Source organism: Pseudorca crassidens, chromosome 10 (genome assembly GCF_039906515.1).
Source record: "Pseudorca crassidens isolate mPseCra1 chromosome 10, mPseCra1.hap1, whole genome shotgun sequence".
In the NCBI taxonomy this organism is placed as follows: domain Eukaryota; kingdom Metazoa; phylum Chordata; class Mammalia; order Artiodactyla; family Delphinidae; genus Pseudorca; species Pseudorca crassidens.
In genome coordinates, this window is record NC_090305.1 from 94,046,375 (window position 1) to 94,062,618 (window position 16,244).

General features: G+C 38.2%; 1 protein-coding gene across 12 annotated transcripts in view; it reads left to right on the forward strand.

The window, feature by feature from the left end:
• The window catches only part of CNTN4 (contactin 4), a 977,605-nt gene that overhangs the window by 491,251 nt on the left and 470,110 nt on the right, over window positions 1-16,244 (forward strand). The window contains exon 1 of one of the 12 annotated variants that reach the window (XM_067755247.1): window positions 12,824-12,889. The exons of the other annotated variants lie outside the window; for them this stretch is intronic. Coding sequence (XP_067611348.1) covers window positions 12,883-12,889 — 7 coding nt within the window. The 5' untranslated portion in view covers window positions 12,824-12,882. Of the gene's footprint in view, window positions 1-12,823; window positions 12,890-16,244 lie in introns of those variants that run through there. 12 annotated transcript variants of the gene reach the window in all.

Here is a 16,244-nt window from a genome sequence, read left to right on the forward strand (position 1 = left end):
GCATAAGTAAATAAGGGAATGGAACCAAAATGAGTTTTCTGGGCTAGTGTTACCCACACTTCAGTGATCATCTATTTCTGTTCAATCTGTATACTCCTGGTATACAGAGTATTATTATTTACTCCAGTTTTATTTAGCCAGCATTTTATTTATTTATTTATTTAAATTGAAGTATGAGTTCATTTGCAATGTTGTGTTAGTTTCAGATGTACAGCAAAATGATTTATATATGTATATATATATATATATGCTTTTCAGGTTCTGTTCTATTATTTTATACTTTATTACAAGATATTTACTTCCATTTTTATTAACTCTTCTTTTACCAAAAGAACTTCATCATAGCAGTATTATTTGATACAAGTAAAAAATAAGCATAAAGGTAAATATTATAGAAACACATGCATGAAAGCCTGTCTTGTTCTCAGATGACTCTGATTCCGAGTCCTGATTATTCTCCACAAAAATAAGACTGTCAAATGTTAGACAGGTTTTTAAGACATGCTGGCATCAACTCAGACTTTCTTCTTTATTTTAATCAGAAGAAATCAAAGAGAATTGAAGAAGGAATGAATTTATTCTGGAGTGAATCAATATTATTTAGTGCCTTGTCTCTCTACAGTCTAAAAATTATGTCTCATACCGGTGCTGTGCATCCCACATTTTGGGAAATGCTAATATAGAAGGTTGACATTTTTTCGCCCTCAAAATAGATGTAATACCCCAGAGTGATGTATCAGATGCACTCTGGCAGTATTGATTCAGGTAAATCATATTTTTATGTGAGATTATGTTCTCTTCATGCCTTATTTTTCATATGTGGAAATAATTGTATTTTTGACCCCATGTACTATGCAAAAATTAGTATAAATCAATTGTGGGCTAAGACATGTAATGATACTGTTATATTGCCTTTATTATTCTATTTAATGATGTTCAAAGGTTTTGTAAATAGAAAGAATATGGCCCATCTTCTTACTTACCTCTGCCTATCCAGAATATCACACAGTGAGTGACATAAAGGGGCCCGACTAACCTCTGAATGGGGTCCTGGAACAGGGACCGCCTGGCATATAATATTATTGTGATTAGAGGCCCTTTAAGCACATGATATCTTGACAGAGTGCTGAGTAGTTGTGGTATTAGTTGTGTGAAATTTAACACAAAAACCATTCTTAAAGTTTGAGGGAGTCCAGTTGCCTCTTACAAGTGGGACTTAAGAGTTTCTTTGGTTTCAGTGCCTTATTTTTAACATACTTTGAAGTGCCTTTCAGTTCAGTGATCTGTGAAAGTGCAATCTTGTTTCTGTTTTTAGCCATCCACTGCTGTTATCATAATAAGCCCAATGTTTTAAACGTGTGTCTTCTAGTATACTTTCTCCTTAGGCAGGACTATCTAAGCCATTCATTCCCCACCCACAAAGATATCTGGATAATGGAAGCATTAGAAGAATGCTAGTGTCATTCTCAACTTTTTTTTCTCTTTATAAAGTAGCAATGAACATTTATTGTCTCATGCAAGTGTTTTTTGTGTGTGTCAGGAATTTGGAAACAGCTTAGCTGGGGGGTTCTGACCTCAGGAAGTGGCAGTCAGATGTCATCTGTGGCTGCAGCTTCTGAAGGCTTGACTGGGGCTGGAGGATCCACTTTCAAGTTGGCTCAGTCGCATCCATGGCTGGCAAGCTCATCCTGGCAGTTAGAGGGGGGCCTCTGTTTCTCCACACAGAGCTCCTCTGTGGCTGCTGTGTATCCTCATGGCAGAGCCCTTGGCTTCCTCCAAGAGCAAATGGCCGAGAGAGAAAGCAAAAGGAAGCCGCAGTGCCTAGGTGCAAGCCATTGTGGTAGAAGGCCATTTCTTCCATATTCTGTTTGTCAAAGTGAGTTCATGTGTTCTGTTTACATTATAGGCAGGGGCATTAGGCTCCATCCTTCAGAAGGAGGAGCGTCAAAGAATTTAAAACCACCCAAATCCACTTCTCTTCATCTCCTGTGTTCCCACAGTGGAGCAGACTGTCACCACTTCTTACGGAGATGACGTAGAACAGTTCTAACTGGTCTTCTCATGCTCGCTCTTCTCCATTTCTGTTCCATTCTCCACATAGCAGCCAAAGTGATCATTTAAAAACATAAATCTGGCCTTCCCTGGTGGCGCAGTGGTTGAGAGTCCGCCTGCCATGCAGGGGACACGGGCTCGTGTCCCGTTCCGGGAAGATCCCACATGCCGCGGAGTGGCTGGGCCCGTGAGCCATGGCCACTGAGCCTGCGTGTCTGGAGCCTGTGCTCCGCAACGGGAGAGGCCACAACAGTGAGAGGCCCGCATACCGCAAAAAAACACATAAATCTACCTTATCATGTTTCTTAACTTTGAGTGGCTTATTACTGCACATGGAATAAAATTTAGAGGCCTGTGTCCTATGTATGATGTCCCTGCCTTCTTCTCTCACCTCTTCCCATGCAACTCTCTCCCAGGCTCATTAGGAATTCTAACCTGTCCATAATTGAAACAAGTCAATCTCTTCCAGATGCAGGACATTTATCCCTGCTGTTCACTCTGTCTTGGTCTTTCCCCTTGTTTTTCTGTGACTGGCTTTATTCTTTGACTTTGCACTTTAATCCGTCTCCATTAGAGAAACTTACCTGATGAAACTAAAGCAGCACCTTTCCACTGGTCTCTCTTTTCCTTAAACAAAACAAAACAAAACCTTATTGAAGTATAATTGACATGTAACAAACTCACCATTTAAAAAGTATACAAATTTATACATTTTGGCATATGTGTACAACTATGAAACCATCCCCGCAAGTAAAATAATCCATCATCCCAAAAGTTTCCTCATGGTCCTTCATAAAGAACATCCTTCATTGTTTCCTGAATTAACCTGTTGCTCAATCATTACAGTGCTTATGACAGCTTACATGCACTAATTGCTCTCATTTCAGTCTGTACTAACTTACTTGTGTGTCTCTACAATTAATTGTACGTTTCACGTAAAGAGAAAATGTGTCTGTCGAATTCAGTGCTGTATCTCCATGATCACGTTGCCTGGAACTTTGTAGATGTTTGATATTGTTTTTGAATAAATGATCAATTAAGCATACTATCAACTGACAAGGGCCCTTAAAGAGACACAGGTCAAGTTCTCTGGTGCTAAGTCAGGAAGTTGGTAGTGTCAAGGAGATTAGAATACACTTAGGAATGTAGGGTTTGGTGCTATTGTAGCTCCCCTTTCAATATGAGTAGGTTTGTGAATTTTAACAAAGCAGGTGAAAGCCTTCTGAATCTGGAAAAGAGAATGAGGTGCGTATGTTTAAAGAATAAACAAAGAAAAACAAGATCCCCATTGGGCTGTCATGTAGGGTGAGAAGAAGAAGAAAGGTGAGCATTGAATGCCATGTATAGTAACCTGGTCTTTATTTCAGTAGAGAAAGAGAAGCAATCATTGAAGTTTTTTACCCTGACCCCAACTTTTAGTCATCTTGTCCTTACCTCAGTGCAATTAATATCGCACCAGTAGATGAGAAAACACATGTGATTGTCTTTAAAACCTTTGCTTTACTTGTCTTTACATGATTTCTATCATTCTTAAAGAAGAAAATTTAGGAAAATACAAATATCATTCAAAATATGTGTTTGAACTTCTCTTAAAGAGAAGATCGGTTTAACCATTTTCTGGAGTGGTCCATTCTGTGTTGGTAGCAAATAAAGTGTTTATTTTTAAGGTTTTCATAGCCTTAGAAATGTTTACACAGATGTTAGGAAATACATTTTGTACATAACAAAATAGATGCTTTGTCCACATTTATTTTGGTATTTATTATATTATACTGAGTGGTTGTAATTAGGTCACTATATTGGGGAGAGAAGCAGTGTCAGAATGGGGAGTCTGAATTTGAATTTGGATATCTTTAAGGAGATTTCTTTCCTCTGTGATTCCTAATTTGAGCATACATGGCACTCATTCAACATTTTCTGAACTCACATATTGTATATGCCTGCACAATTGTAATATACACAATAAGAAGAATAACAAATATATGGGCTATACACTTTCTAAATATATTAAAACATCCATTTGATATACCAAGTACAATAGAATCTATAACTCTCTTTGATTTAATTTTATGTTTTGGTGGGTATTGACTGACGAACAGCATGGAGAATTATGGCCAATAAGTAAATAACATGACAGTGGAATGCCATGTGCATTCAAATGGTTCTTGACTATGAAACTTTCTCTCTACCACATGGATGTCTCTACCATGTGTTCATTCAGCACCTACAATATGACAAAAACTCACCTGAATATATCTGCCTCCATTGATCTTCTCAATTATCCTGGTAGGTAGATACACTGAGATCAACCCTGCTTAATAAATAAGAAAACTGTGGCTTAGATAGAACTTTCCCATAGTAACACTTTCCCATAGTTAACATCACTTGTAAATTGTAAAACTGAATTGAAAGTTGAGTTTGTGCCCCCTGAAATGATCAGGCAGTAGTTACTGATTTTCAAGTCTGTGTGATGACACATTTTTATTTCATCTTAGAACCTGGATTGGGTATTTTTGATAGAAAGAATAGGTCATATTTTAGGTGGACAGATTAAGGTTCCGTAAGAATGTTCTGCGTTGGCTAAGATCTAGATATGTTGAAGATATTTTAGCAAGTGGAACATGTGGGTCAATGGATTTCTTTCATGTTCTTTTAAACTGAATGATTAAAGCCAGTTTTGCCTTATAGCTAATGGTATTAGCTATATTCAAGATAAATTTTGCGAACTATGCCTGGTGGTGACCAGGTCACATATTCAAGATAAATTTTCAAAAGTGGGAGATGATTTTGGAAACATAATGCATCACTTTGCTTACCTAGTTAATGACTCTCAGTCTGTATTTCACTGGAGAGCTACATTCTTGGAGTAATGTTGAATAGGGTTCCTGAGAAGCTGTTTTCTTTTGAAATTTTGAAACATTACTGATCAAGATCCCTTAGGCCAATTCTGTGGATGAGGTAATATTTACATATCCGTTGATTCCATGAAAATATGCAAATTCTTTGTTCTTCCTAAATAAATAATCTGGTAAAGGATGATTTCCCTGGAGTATCTGGTTAATCAGGATATAATAGTGTGGAGCTTGGAGAGTTATTCAGTATTAGATCAGAAGAAAAATGTGTGTGTATGTGTCTGTGTGACTTTCTGTGTAACCGTGTGTGTGTATTACTTGTATATTTAGAGTAGTTTTTTCCTTACTCTTTTTCAAAGATAAGTGTGATGAATTTTGCAAATTTCTTGTCTCTGATCTCAGCCTAATAGTGGAAACACTCAAGAACTGACTATATTTGGAAAAATTATAATCTTTTTAAAGAAGTAATGTTTATCATATTAGACACACTTTCATATCACACTGAGTATGTGACCAGTGTTTAACCAGGTAAAATACATTATTTGAGATATGATTTGAGTTATACTTTAGAGGGAATAATACATCCTTTGATGGTGATACTATACTTTCTTTGCTTGTCTTACAATTTCATGGCATATTTTTATTAACTCCTTCGAAACATTGGCCAGTATTACACAACTTACTAAGTATTTCTGTGATGCATTCTTTCTATTAATATCAAATGCCTATAAATTTTATAGTAAAGTGATTTGTTTGGGGCATTTTAAAGATGATATTGTTCATAGTTGCTATGGCAGGTCCCATCTGAATCTACATCTCTCACATAGATTTCAGGACATATTACACAATGTCACACATCATGGACTAGAGAACAGGATTTATTAGGAAAGTCACATAGGTCAAGAGTTAGCACAGAGAAAAGCCAAAGGTCCCCTAATCCTCCATACCCAACCAGAAGATAAGTTAGAACCTGACTGCCTTGAGCCTGCAATGCGGGTTTGTGTTCCCATCAAGGCCCCCTTCTCTCCAATGATCTACCTTTGTCAGTAAAGGATAAGCAGGCTGCTTGGCCCCAGGCAAGCTGTTTGTAGGAGTTCTAGAATCCTGGGTCTGAGCTCCCAGAGACCTTAAGGCCCTGTCTGATGGTGTAGTTACCCCTTCATGGAGCGTGAGCTCGGGTGCAGCCTCTCCTACGGGGAGAGAGTAGGGCAGCCCCCATCCTAGTTGGCATGTTGTCCATGGACACCAAGTGAGCTTTTTGTTTATTTTCAGACAGTGCTGCTCTTTCAAACTACAACAGTAGATTTACATGATCCTTAAGCAGGCAGGTATAACATTTTGTCAAAGCTGGTCACCTCTTAGACAGAGTCTCATTACTTAGCGGAAGGTTCACTATAATAACCGTGAGAATTATTTATCATTCTCTGCCCTAGGTGAGTGGCATTGCACTAATACTGGATAAAACAAATGAAGCGCTGTCATGTTTTTTCCCTTCTAGGAGTTTATGAGATGACATCATTATCAGAGTCTAAACTTTTTGAATAAAAAATAGGACTAAAGTCTGTGCCTTTGCGTGAAGCTTTAATTAAAAGCAGTAAATGAACACCTATGTAGATATGTTAAACTTATTGATAATATTTTAAGGGTCCTGTGGTTTGAATGGAGATAGGATTAAATGTTTAAAATAGACCTTGTAACCACCCTGATATTATAAATATTTCTTCTGAGAGAAGCAGGTGAGAAGCATATTGAATTATGAATAATCCCCACATTAAGTTACATGCAAATTAATTTACTAAACAAATTATAGCTTACCCATTGAGCATATTTATTTTATTTTAAGAGGCTAATAAAATGGACGTTTCTTGTCTTCCAAATTCTGTCTGTGTTTTCCTTTAGGTAAAAATGGTGATGTTCACAATGATAATCCTAATATGAACAATAATAACAGCAATAATTATGGGTTGTTTACTCTGGTGGTAGTAAAGAACCAAACCAGGTATGTTTTGGGTTGGCCAAAAAGTTCATTTGGGTTTCCCAAAAACATTTCACGGGAAAACCTGAATGAACTTTTTGGCCAACCTAATATTTACATGCTTGTATATGTATGTGTATATATTCGTTTAATCTGTACACCATCCCTGGGAGGTAGATTCTTTTATTATGTCTATTTTTCAGCTAAGGAAACTTAAAATTAGAGAAGTTCAATCGTCTGCCTTTCGTCACTCTGCATGCGGGAGCAGGGTTTGAATCTAGGCGGTACGACTCTAAGTCCCTGTGCTTGTTACCACTGTTCGATACTGCCTCCTGTCCACAAGTTGTAAGACCATCTTGCAGATATAATTTTAATTCATAAATGTTATGTGCTGACGTTTTTTTTACGATCGGATGTTGAATTTACAGTGAATTGGCTACACATCTGGTTACCAATCATGTCTTTTTTGGTATTGCATACAGGACATAGTTAAATGTTGAAGGAAACATCCCTGATAATATATTCTTCTTTGAGGTTATCTGACTTCCACACATAGTAGATATGAACTCAGAAACTGATTATTTAGGGAGATCATTGCACAAAATGTCTTGAGCTTTGTAGTGGGAAAGGGATAAAAGACCAGGTCACCACCAGGCATAGTTTGCAAAGTCTTTGGCAGCCATGCTTGGCAGTCCCTGTGATTTCCAAGGCATTTGCAAGGCAACCTCCATTCTTTTGCACCTACTACTACTCTCCTAATCCTTTTTCTTACCAAGATTTCAGAGACTGTCATGAAAATTATAACAAGGTCAGTCCTTTGTTATAAATTTAATAAGAACCAAAACATTGAGATGCAAAGGAAAGGACAGTGCCTCTTCTGAATTTGTCATGTCTCTTCTAAGTTCAGCATTAACACTTTACATGAAGTTTTAGGAGCTTTCAAAGGTCTTTAGCAAGGAGCACCTTACGCTTGAACAAGAGAGCCTGAACAAAAGTTCATAAAAATGCTAAGGCATTTTTGTCCCGACTTAGGACCCCTGAGGCATAATTCTGATCAACTTCAGCATAGAGCTTTAGCAACATGGTACATCGGTGACTGATGGCACCCCAGCTGTTCCCACGGAAGGGTGCAAAAGAAAGAACCAGCAGCCTGAAGCCATGAAGACCAGCATCTGAGAAGCACTGCTGTGTGTCTATGAAAGTACCAACGCAGAGGAGCTCAGACTCAATCCGAACTGTCCCCCAGTGTAAAGATGCTTGTGCATCAAGAGGCTATGGATGGGAAAATCGGACTTTATCAAGTCTCAGTTGTCAGAGAATGACATGATAGTGTTCAGCAGTCCCTTAAAACAGCCATTGTTTACCCCCATCTAATCCTATGACTTGAAAGTACAAGAAAAATATTGTGTTGAAAGTGTTACACTTTGTCAGTTCTTCTTCTCCCCTCCTCCTCCCTAATGAACTTTTTTTGCATCCATCCGTTGTAACCAGGCAGCTGCTGAAATTTTTATCCATGCTTTGGTCGCCTCAGGAATTGATTTTTGTAATTCTCTTTTACGACCTTGCCTTACCAGGCTATATTGAGGCTGCGACATTCTCTGACTTCAGCAGGTGCTTGAAGCCTGGCAGCGTCTTACTGCCTCTCTTCCGCCTCCCTTTAGTGACTCCCAGTAGCAAACGCAGTTGCTCCTCTGATTTTAATTTTTACTTGCTGTGTCACCAGACAACCTTGTTAGTCCTATCACTGAGCCCAGTTGGCAATGTTAGGAGGTCTGAGTGGTTCCACACTCCGTAAACTGCAGTGGTATTAGCAAATACAATTGAACATTCGGAATCACCTAAACCTTATTATACAGGAAGTCTTCTGGCTTATTTTGAGGGAGAAAATGCTTTAGAGAGAAAAGAGAAAAAAATCAAAGCAAACTCTGTTTGCCTCTCAACATTCTAATCACCAATGACTGGAATTTTTAGGAACCAATTTCAGTTTTATGGTTCTAGCTAAAATTGAATTTATTGTGTGTATGTATATGTACGTATGTACACACACACATTTTTTAATATGGTATTTGAAGTGCAATGAAGCCAGAACTCTTTCCGTGATTTTGTGTGTGTATCACTTTTACTCTATAATTCAAAAATATCAAGAAATCTATGTATATTTAATAGAAATTAAGTGAAGTTAGACACTAAAGGCAAATAAATATAAATAGCTCCTGGCAGCTAAGGCCCTACAAATCAGTTCAATTAGTTGATGTATTTATTTGTGCATGTACAGCCATGACATTTGTACAAATGTTGTCCCAACATATATACATAAATGGGGAGATAAAGATCCATTTCCTTGCTTTTGTAGCTGAACAAATTTCCTCAAGCTGTTACCAGTGGTAACCACTTTTCCCATTTAAAAGGCATTTTCAAATGGGACAACAAGGTTGTCTTTTCTTTCCTTGGCATTCAAAGTAATTTTTAATCTAAGAAAAATACACTTAAATGTGTACAACAAAATACACTATTAATAATAACATCTGGTATTTGTTGAATATTTGCTGTGTATCCAGCATTGTGTTAAATGTTTTACGTACAGTATCCCATTTTAATTTTCAAAATGGGTTAGTCAGTGGCAGTTATAGATATTCTATATACTAAGGAATCAGTGATGGCAATTAGGGTTTAGAATAGACTATAGTAGACTTGTTTTGAAGCTGACTATCTATTTTAAGTGCGTTGTTTTTATGTGGTGTATATGTTTTGGATCAATATAAATTTCCTTAAAAAATACATTCAGCCATAGCTGAAATAACGTGCTTAATGTAGTAAATAGCTTTTGCACAAAGAAAAAAAAATGCATTCAGTCATGCTGTATATAAGACTAGGAAAATACCAGTTGTCCATTTCAGAGATTAGGAAGTATCCACATATAGGGGTTATTGTTGGAGTTTTGGCTAAAGCCCTTCTATACCACCCCTGGGCACCAATACTCATTGTGGGTTCCATTTTACAGAAGATGAAACTAAGGCTTACAGAATTTAAATGCTTTCTCAAGATCATACAGCTGGTAAATGGTGGAGGACTAACTCAAAACTAGTCTTTCTGAACCCAGAATCTGTGAGCTGTTAACCACCATGCCGCATCACCCTTGTTAGTCCTCTGGCAATCTATTTTCCGTAAGTCCCAAGTTTATGACCTCTTTATTCTGATGTCATTTTCTCCATCCTTTTGGGTAGTTTAAAATAAACCCTGTTTGCAACTTCAAAGATGATGGTGAGCAGCTAGACCAATGTGTGGTATTATTGCATAGGGTCAGAAGACCCCCAGAAAGACCATCTCACTACTTAACAGCTTTGTTTGCAGCACTTTCTGTATCATGGCCATCTTTTGTAGCAAGGTTTGTAGCATTCATCAAACTTCCTTTGGTTAAAAGTTTGTAATGCCAGAGAACCCTCGACTCGTCAGTCAGAGAAAAATAATTCCTTGGAGGAAGTTACATCAGCATTATTCATTACTGCATTAGAGAGTATACTTGGGTCAATCCTCTAGCACACATCACATTCCTGAGGGAATTAAATGGAGAAACAAGCATCCGGTATAAGTTGGATGACGTTCTCCATTGCCTGAGGTCTGAGTTAGCCGTCAGCAAGAGGCTAAAATCTCTTCTATGTTGAGATTTGGAGCACTTGTTTCTCAAGCGATAAAATATTCAGAACCTCAATTTTGGGATTCTACCCCATCCCTGTTTTAGTTATGGGATTCTTATTAATAGAGAGCATGTCATCCACAGATTACAGGTGCTATGTGGTAGTAATATAACGAGAACAAGAGAGAAGACTAATGTACCAGTTACTTTCTTTATGAAGCACAAATTTGCCTGCTGAGTATGCTGTCCTACATTTTGGCTTAGGGGGAAAAGAAGGCTCAAGTAAATGAGGTTTCAGTGAGCACATACAGGAGTATGTCCTATCATATTAAGGCAACCTGGTAAACTGTTTGAAAGTTTAAATCCCAGGGTGGTTCAGGTGGCTGAATGAACATGAGTGAATATGAGTATGGGGCGAAATTGTTTCTTCACTTACTTGATTATAATTTGTTGTTTAAAATGCCTTCTGGAATTCCTGAGTGCCTTCCCATGTTTCTGTGCCTCTCACTTCTCTGCCAAATTGTAATTGTCAAGAATTTTTTTTTTTTTCTTTCATTTCGGATGGAACAAACTTGTTACTCTATATGACTAGGGAATAATATTTAGGGTTAATTAAAGAGTAACTGACCTTTCCCTATATGCCAAACATCGAAGACTAATAAAATTAGAAATACAGTGTATTCATTATGTTGAAAGTATACAACATGAAATTCTGTCTTTGATTGAGAAGGTACTTTAGGATCTCCTAGGGTGGAAAAATCGTTAGAAATAGTCTGCCTCTTGTAATGTTATGCAAGTGCAGGTTTATGGAGATTTTTCTGTGGTGCGAGAAGCAGATAATCAAATCTCTACAGAAACAAAACCCTATGGAAAATAATTCTGGCGCTCTGCTGATTTAAGTGTCTGAATAAAATGGATTAGGTAAATAGAAAAAATGAACATGTAAGTATTAGAGATAGTAGTTTCTAAATATTGAATTCAGAAACTTTTGAATAATGACTTATATTTCACATCTTATGGCTTAAAGATTTTTTTCTTTATTTCCTGTGGTTGAAAATGAAATGAGGTGTATATGAGAGCTCCAGTCGAATACAAACAGCCCATTATGGGCTCATCTATTCCTTCTTTAACAAAGCTCTGTGTCTTGTCATAGGGCAGCTTAGAATGATAGGGAGGAGGTGTGGATTTGTGTCCTATCTCTTCCACTTGGTAGCTGTGTGTATTATTTGGGATAAGCAACATAGTCTAGCTTGTGCTACAATAAAAAAGTTTCAGTGACACATCCCTGGGAATGTGTGTATTTCACTCACACTACATCTTCCAAGGGGATTTGTCACCAAGGGGCCTCTACTATTGATTCATTCAGGGACCTGGGCTGGTGGAGGCTTCCTCTTAACACCTGCTTTAAACACCATGGACAGTAGGAAGGGAAATGTAAATCACTGAGGCTATTTACATTTCTACCTGGAAGTGACACATAACTTCTGTCACATTTCATCTGCCAGCGCAAATCACGTGGTCAAAGGCAAAGAAAGTAGAATCCTACCATGTGCCTAGCAAGATGTTACTCATGACTACCACGCTGTGTGACTTTGTATAAACCTCTTAGTACATCTGAGCTTCATTAGTCTGTTAAAAAAGAATGTAGACGATTTCCCTGATTTGACCTCTCTTTCCAAAACCCTCCTCTGATCTTGCATATCCTGGAAACCAGAGTAAAGCCTTTCCCCCCCCATTCATTTAGCAAATATTTTTTTGAGTTCCTGTGAGTCAGACAACTGGCTAAACTTTAGAGAAACTGCAGAAAGCAAAAACAGGCAAAATTCCTGATCTTGTGGATCTTATATTCCAACAGTGTTGACAACACACAAATAATTTGTGACATTTCACTTGGTAAAAAGTTGTAAGAAGAAGAATAAAGCAGGGTAGGTTTTTCAAGGAAAACTTCTCTGATAAGAATAAACGTGGAGACTTCAGAAAGAAAGGGGGATCAAAATCCATGATTATCAGTAGGAGAAGCCTTCTAAAAAGTGCAAGAGTGAATTCAGGGCCCTAAGGCAGGATGCTGCTGGGGACATTTGAGGACCAGACAGATCCTAGAGTCTCCAGAGTGCAGTGAGTCAGACAGACAGTGGAAGGAAGTGGGAGACTTGATCAGAGAACACAGCAGGGTGTCAGGTCTCGAAGGGCCCTGGAGGCACAGTAAAGAATCTGAGTGTTATTCTGAGAGAGAAGGGAGGGTTACAGGGCTTTGAGCCAAGGGGTGTCATGACATGATTTGAATTTCTCTGGCTTCTCTGTGGAGAATAACCTGTAGCACAGCAATCATGGAAGCAAGGAGCACAGCTGGGCAGCTGCTGTAGTCATCCATGTCAGGTGATGTTGGCTTGGACTGGAATGGGGGTGGTAGCATTGAGGGCAAGGGATGGATTCTGGATGCATTTTGAACGTGGAGCCTTCAGGTTTCTTAATGGATTGTCTGGGAGATGTGAGATTACCCTGGTAATTATTACTCTGTAGATGCCGCAGATCTACGCTATGGAAGTAACTGATAACCTGTCACGGGCTAGTGCAGTTCCAAGAATTGGGGTTGCAGGGATTGAATTTTCATGGGGTTTAATTCTAACATGGGGATGTGAGCGGACAGGTAATCACGTAAGCCTGGGAGAGCTGAGGCCTAAGCGAAGAGAAGCAGACATCAAGAGATTGGAGGAATGGAAGGGGAGCCCGCAAGCAGACACACTGTACTGCAGGGATCCTTAGGCTTAGCCAGTGGTGGAAAGGTTATAGTCTCTGTAGTTTATACATAACGTGAAGGTAGAAGATGGTTCAGTATTGATAGGGAAGCCCACAAAGGCCAGGTCACACAGGGCTTTTAAGCCAAGGTAAGAACTTTAGATGGTTGTGGTTCTGTGGCCATAAGAAGTCATTTTAAGGTTTCAAACTGAGTTTATTACCTGATTTACCCTTTTAATAAGAATTCGCCCTGACTACTGCAGAATGGACTTTAAAGGGATTTTAGCTTTGAGACCATTTTGGAGACTATTGTTTTATGGCTAATTCCACATCCTTTTCTTATCTTTGCACAACCAGTTGCTATTCCTTTTGTTTTTTAAAGTGAAATAAATATTTGCCCCTCTAAGCACCATTCAGCATTCTTAGTGAATAAAATGATCCTTAGAAAAAGACTTCCCAAATAGCTATGGGTTGCCCTTATAAGCTCTGCATTTTTAATAAGTTTGTGTTCCATTTAAATGAAAGTTTTCCTGAATATTTAACACTCACGCATCATTTAAATGGAGGGGAGCCGTACTCCAAATCTTTTCCTTTGCCTCACCCTTGTTATTAGATTGATGGAAAGGGATGACCTCAGACTCTTCAGATCTCCAGACCAGTGAGTTTTTTTTGTTCGTTTGTTTGTTCTGCGGTACGCGGGCCTCTCCCGTTGCGGAGCACAGGCTCCGGACGCGCAGGCTCAGCGGCCATGGCTCACGGGCCCAGCCGCTCCGCGGCATGTGGGATCTTCCCAGACCAGGGCATGAACCCGTGTCCCCTGCATCGGCAGGCGGACTCTCAACCACTGTGCCACCAGGGAAGCCCGACCAGTGAGTTTTATAGATTCTGCCTCTACTTTGTCCTTTGACTCCTGGCTGTGACTTCTTGTGCTCACTTCTGTCAGCCCTCCTCAAGCTCCCATGGCAAGCTTTTCTAAATAATTTTAAGCTCCTCTCCTATTGCACTGCTGCCTCTCTTGTTGAGTAAATTGTATGGGCTTTGTTAAGTAAATTATATATTCTTCTAAGGACTTTTTCTTTTGGTATCCGGTTCAACCTATTGCTTTTGCTAAAAAACTGTCATGTGGGTGAGGAATAGAGTACAAAGGGTTACATTCATATTGTAGAGGAATGTAAACAGTCCACTGAAGTTGATTATGTACATACTTAGCATCCAACAATGGTAATTCTAGGTTTCTGCCCAAGAGCAACATGAGCACGTACACAAGAACACAGGTACCCGATGTTCACCGTAGCACTGTTTTAATAGCAAAGAGACAGAAGCAACCTAACGGTCCATCAGAAGGGGAATCAATACATAATTTCTTTATTCATATAGTCGAATACTGCATCATAAGTAACTAAATTAGAGCTACGTGTATCAATGGGAATACCTGAAAAAATGTAATATTGAGGGAAAATAGTAAATTTCAAAATAACATAGAAATGCAGTGCTGTTTATATACATTTAGAAATACAAAATTATATATATGATATATATAATTTTATTTCTCTATATATACATAAATACACATACATACATATCAATATATGGCTAATAAAAGTATAAAAATATGCATGGTAATGATACATACAAGTTTCAGAAAACTTCTGGGAATAAAAGCAGGTAGGAGAGTTAAAGAAGGCCTTAGCCGAACCTGTCATTTTAAAATGCTATGTTAAAAAAGAGATGGATATATTTTAAACTAATCTGTAAATGTTATCATCTCTTAAATCTGGCTTTTGAGTGCAAGGGTGTCATAGTAATTTATGAACATTTCTGTGGGATAGAAGTATTTAATAATTGAAAATATTAAATAATAAAAAATACTTGTCTTTTTATAGTTACTTTTCCCACAAGCCATATCTTGATCAGTTTGATGCTTTTTTCCCCCTGTGCTTTTATACCATTCAAGCACATAATAAAATCTTTTTTTTTTTCTAGTGAGTGACTGAATCATTTTTAGATGTGATGCTCTACTTTTAATGTTTAGGTTGACTCTTCAGTACAGTCACAGGGTTTGTTGTAAGATCTAACCCAAGAGTCTGAAATAACTTGACAGTAGTGAAATGTGAGGTGTTATTTCAACTATGTACTTAATAATCACATGAGATGATGATGGAGTTTGGAAGTCAACATCAGGTGGACATTTGTGCTCCGAGTGAGCTGGAGAAATTCAGGCAGAGAAAAATACTTAAAGCCTTTTCCCTAGCCCACCGCATAAACCATTTGATTTGAGCATGATTAATACTCTCAGAAAGACCCACTTGTTTGAGTAGAATGGATGGAAAAGGAAGTAGTGGCTCAAACTGTCTGATTCCCTATCGCTCCACCTTTGGGAGATTTCACCACGCAAATAATCTCTCTAGACGTGGGAGTGCCTGGGGATGCTGACAGCCGATAAAGTCTGGTCTTCCTCTCCTTTCATCATCTTCTGAGGTAAAATAATCAACAAGAGAGGTTTAAGAAACCCTCTAATACTTTAGCCAAGTCATATTGAGCCATTCTATGGAAAAGCTCATCTTTCTACTAGGCTTTCTTGAAAATAAATATGTATGCTTCGTGTGCTGATACGTTCAATACAGAATTCAAAACAATGAAACAGCTATTTGTATTTATACAATAGAGATAGTTCTCAAGAGCAGTAAGTTCAGTAGGGTAACTCTCTAACTTATCCTCTAAATAAGTTAATTAAAAAATAAGGATTATCAGACTTGTGGTTGCCAACGGGGAGGGGAGGAGAAGGATGGACTGGGAATGTTGCGTTGCTAGATGGAAACTATTACATTTAGAATGGATAAACAACGTGGTCCTACTGTATAGCACAGGGAACTATATCCAGTCTCCTGGGATAAACCATAATGGAAAAGAATATAAAAAAAGAATGTATATATGTGTATAACTGAGTCACTTTGCTGTACAGCAGAGACTGGCACAACATTGTAAATCAGCTGTA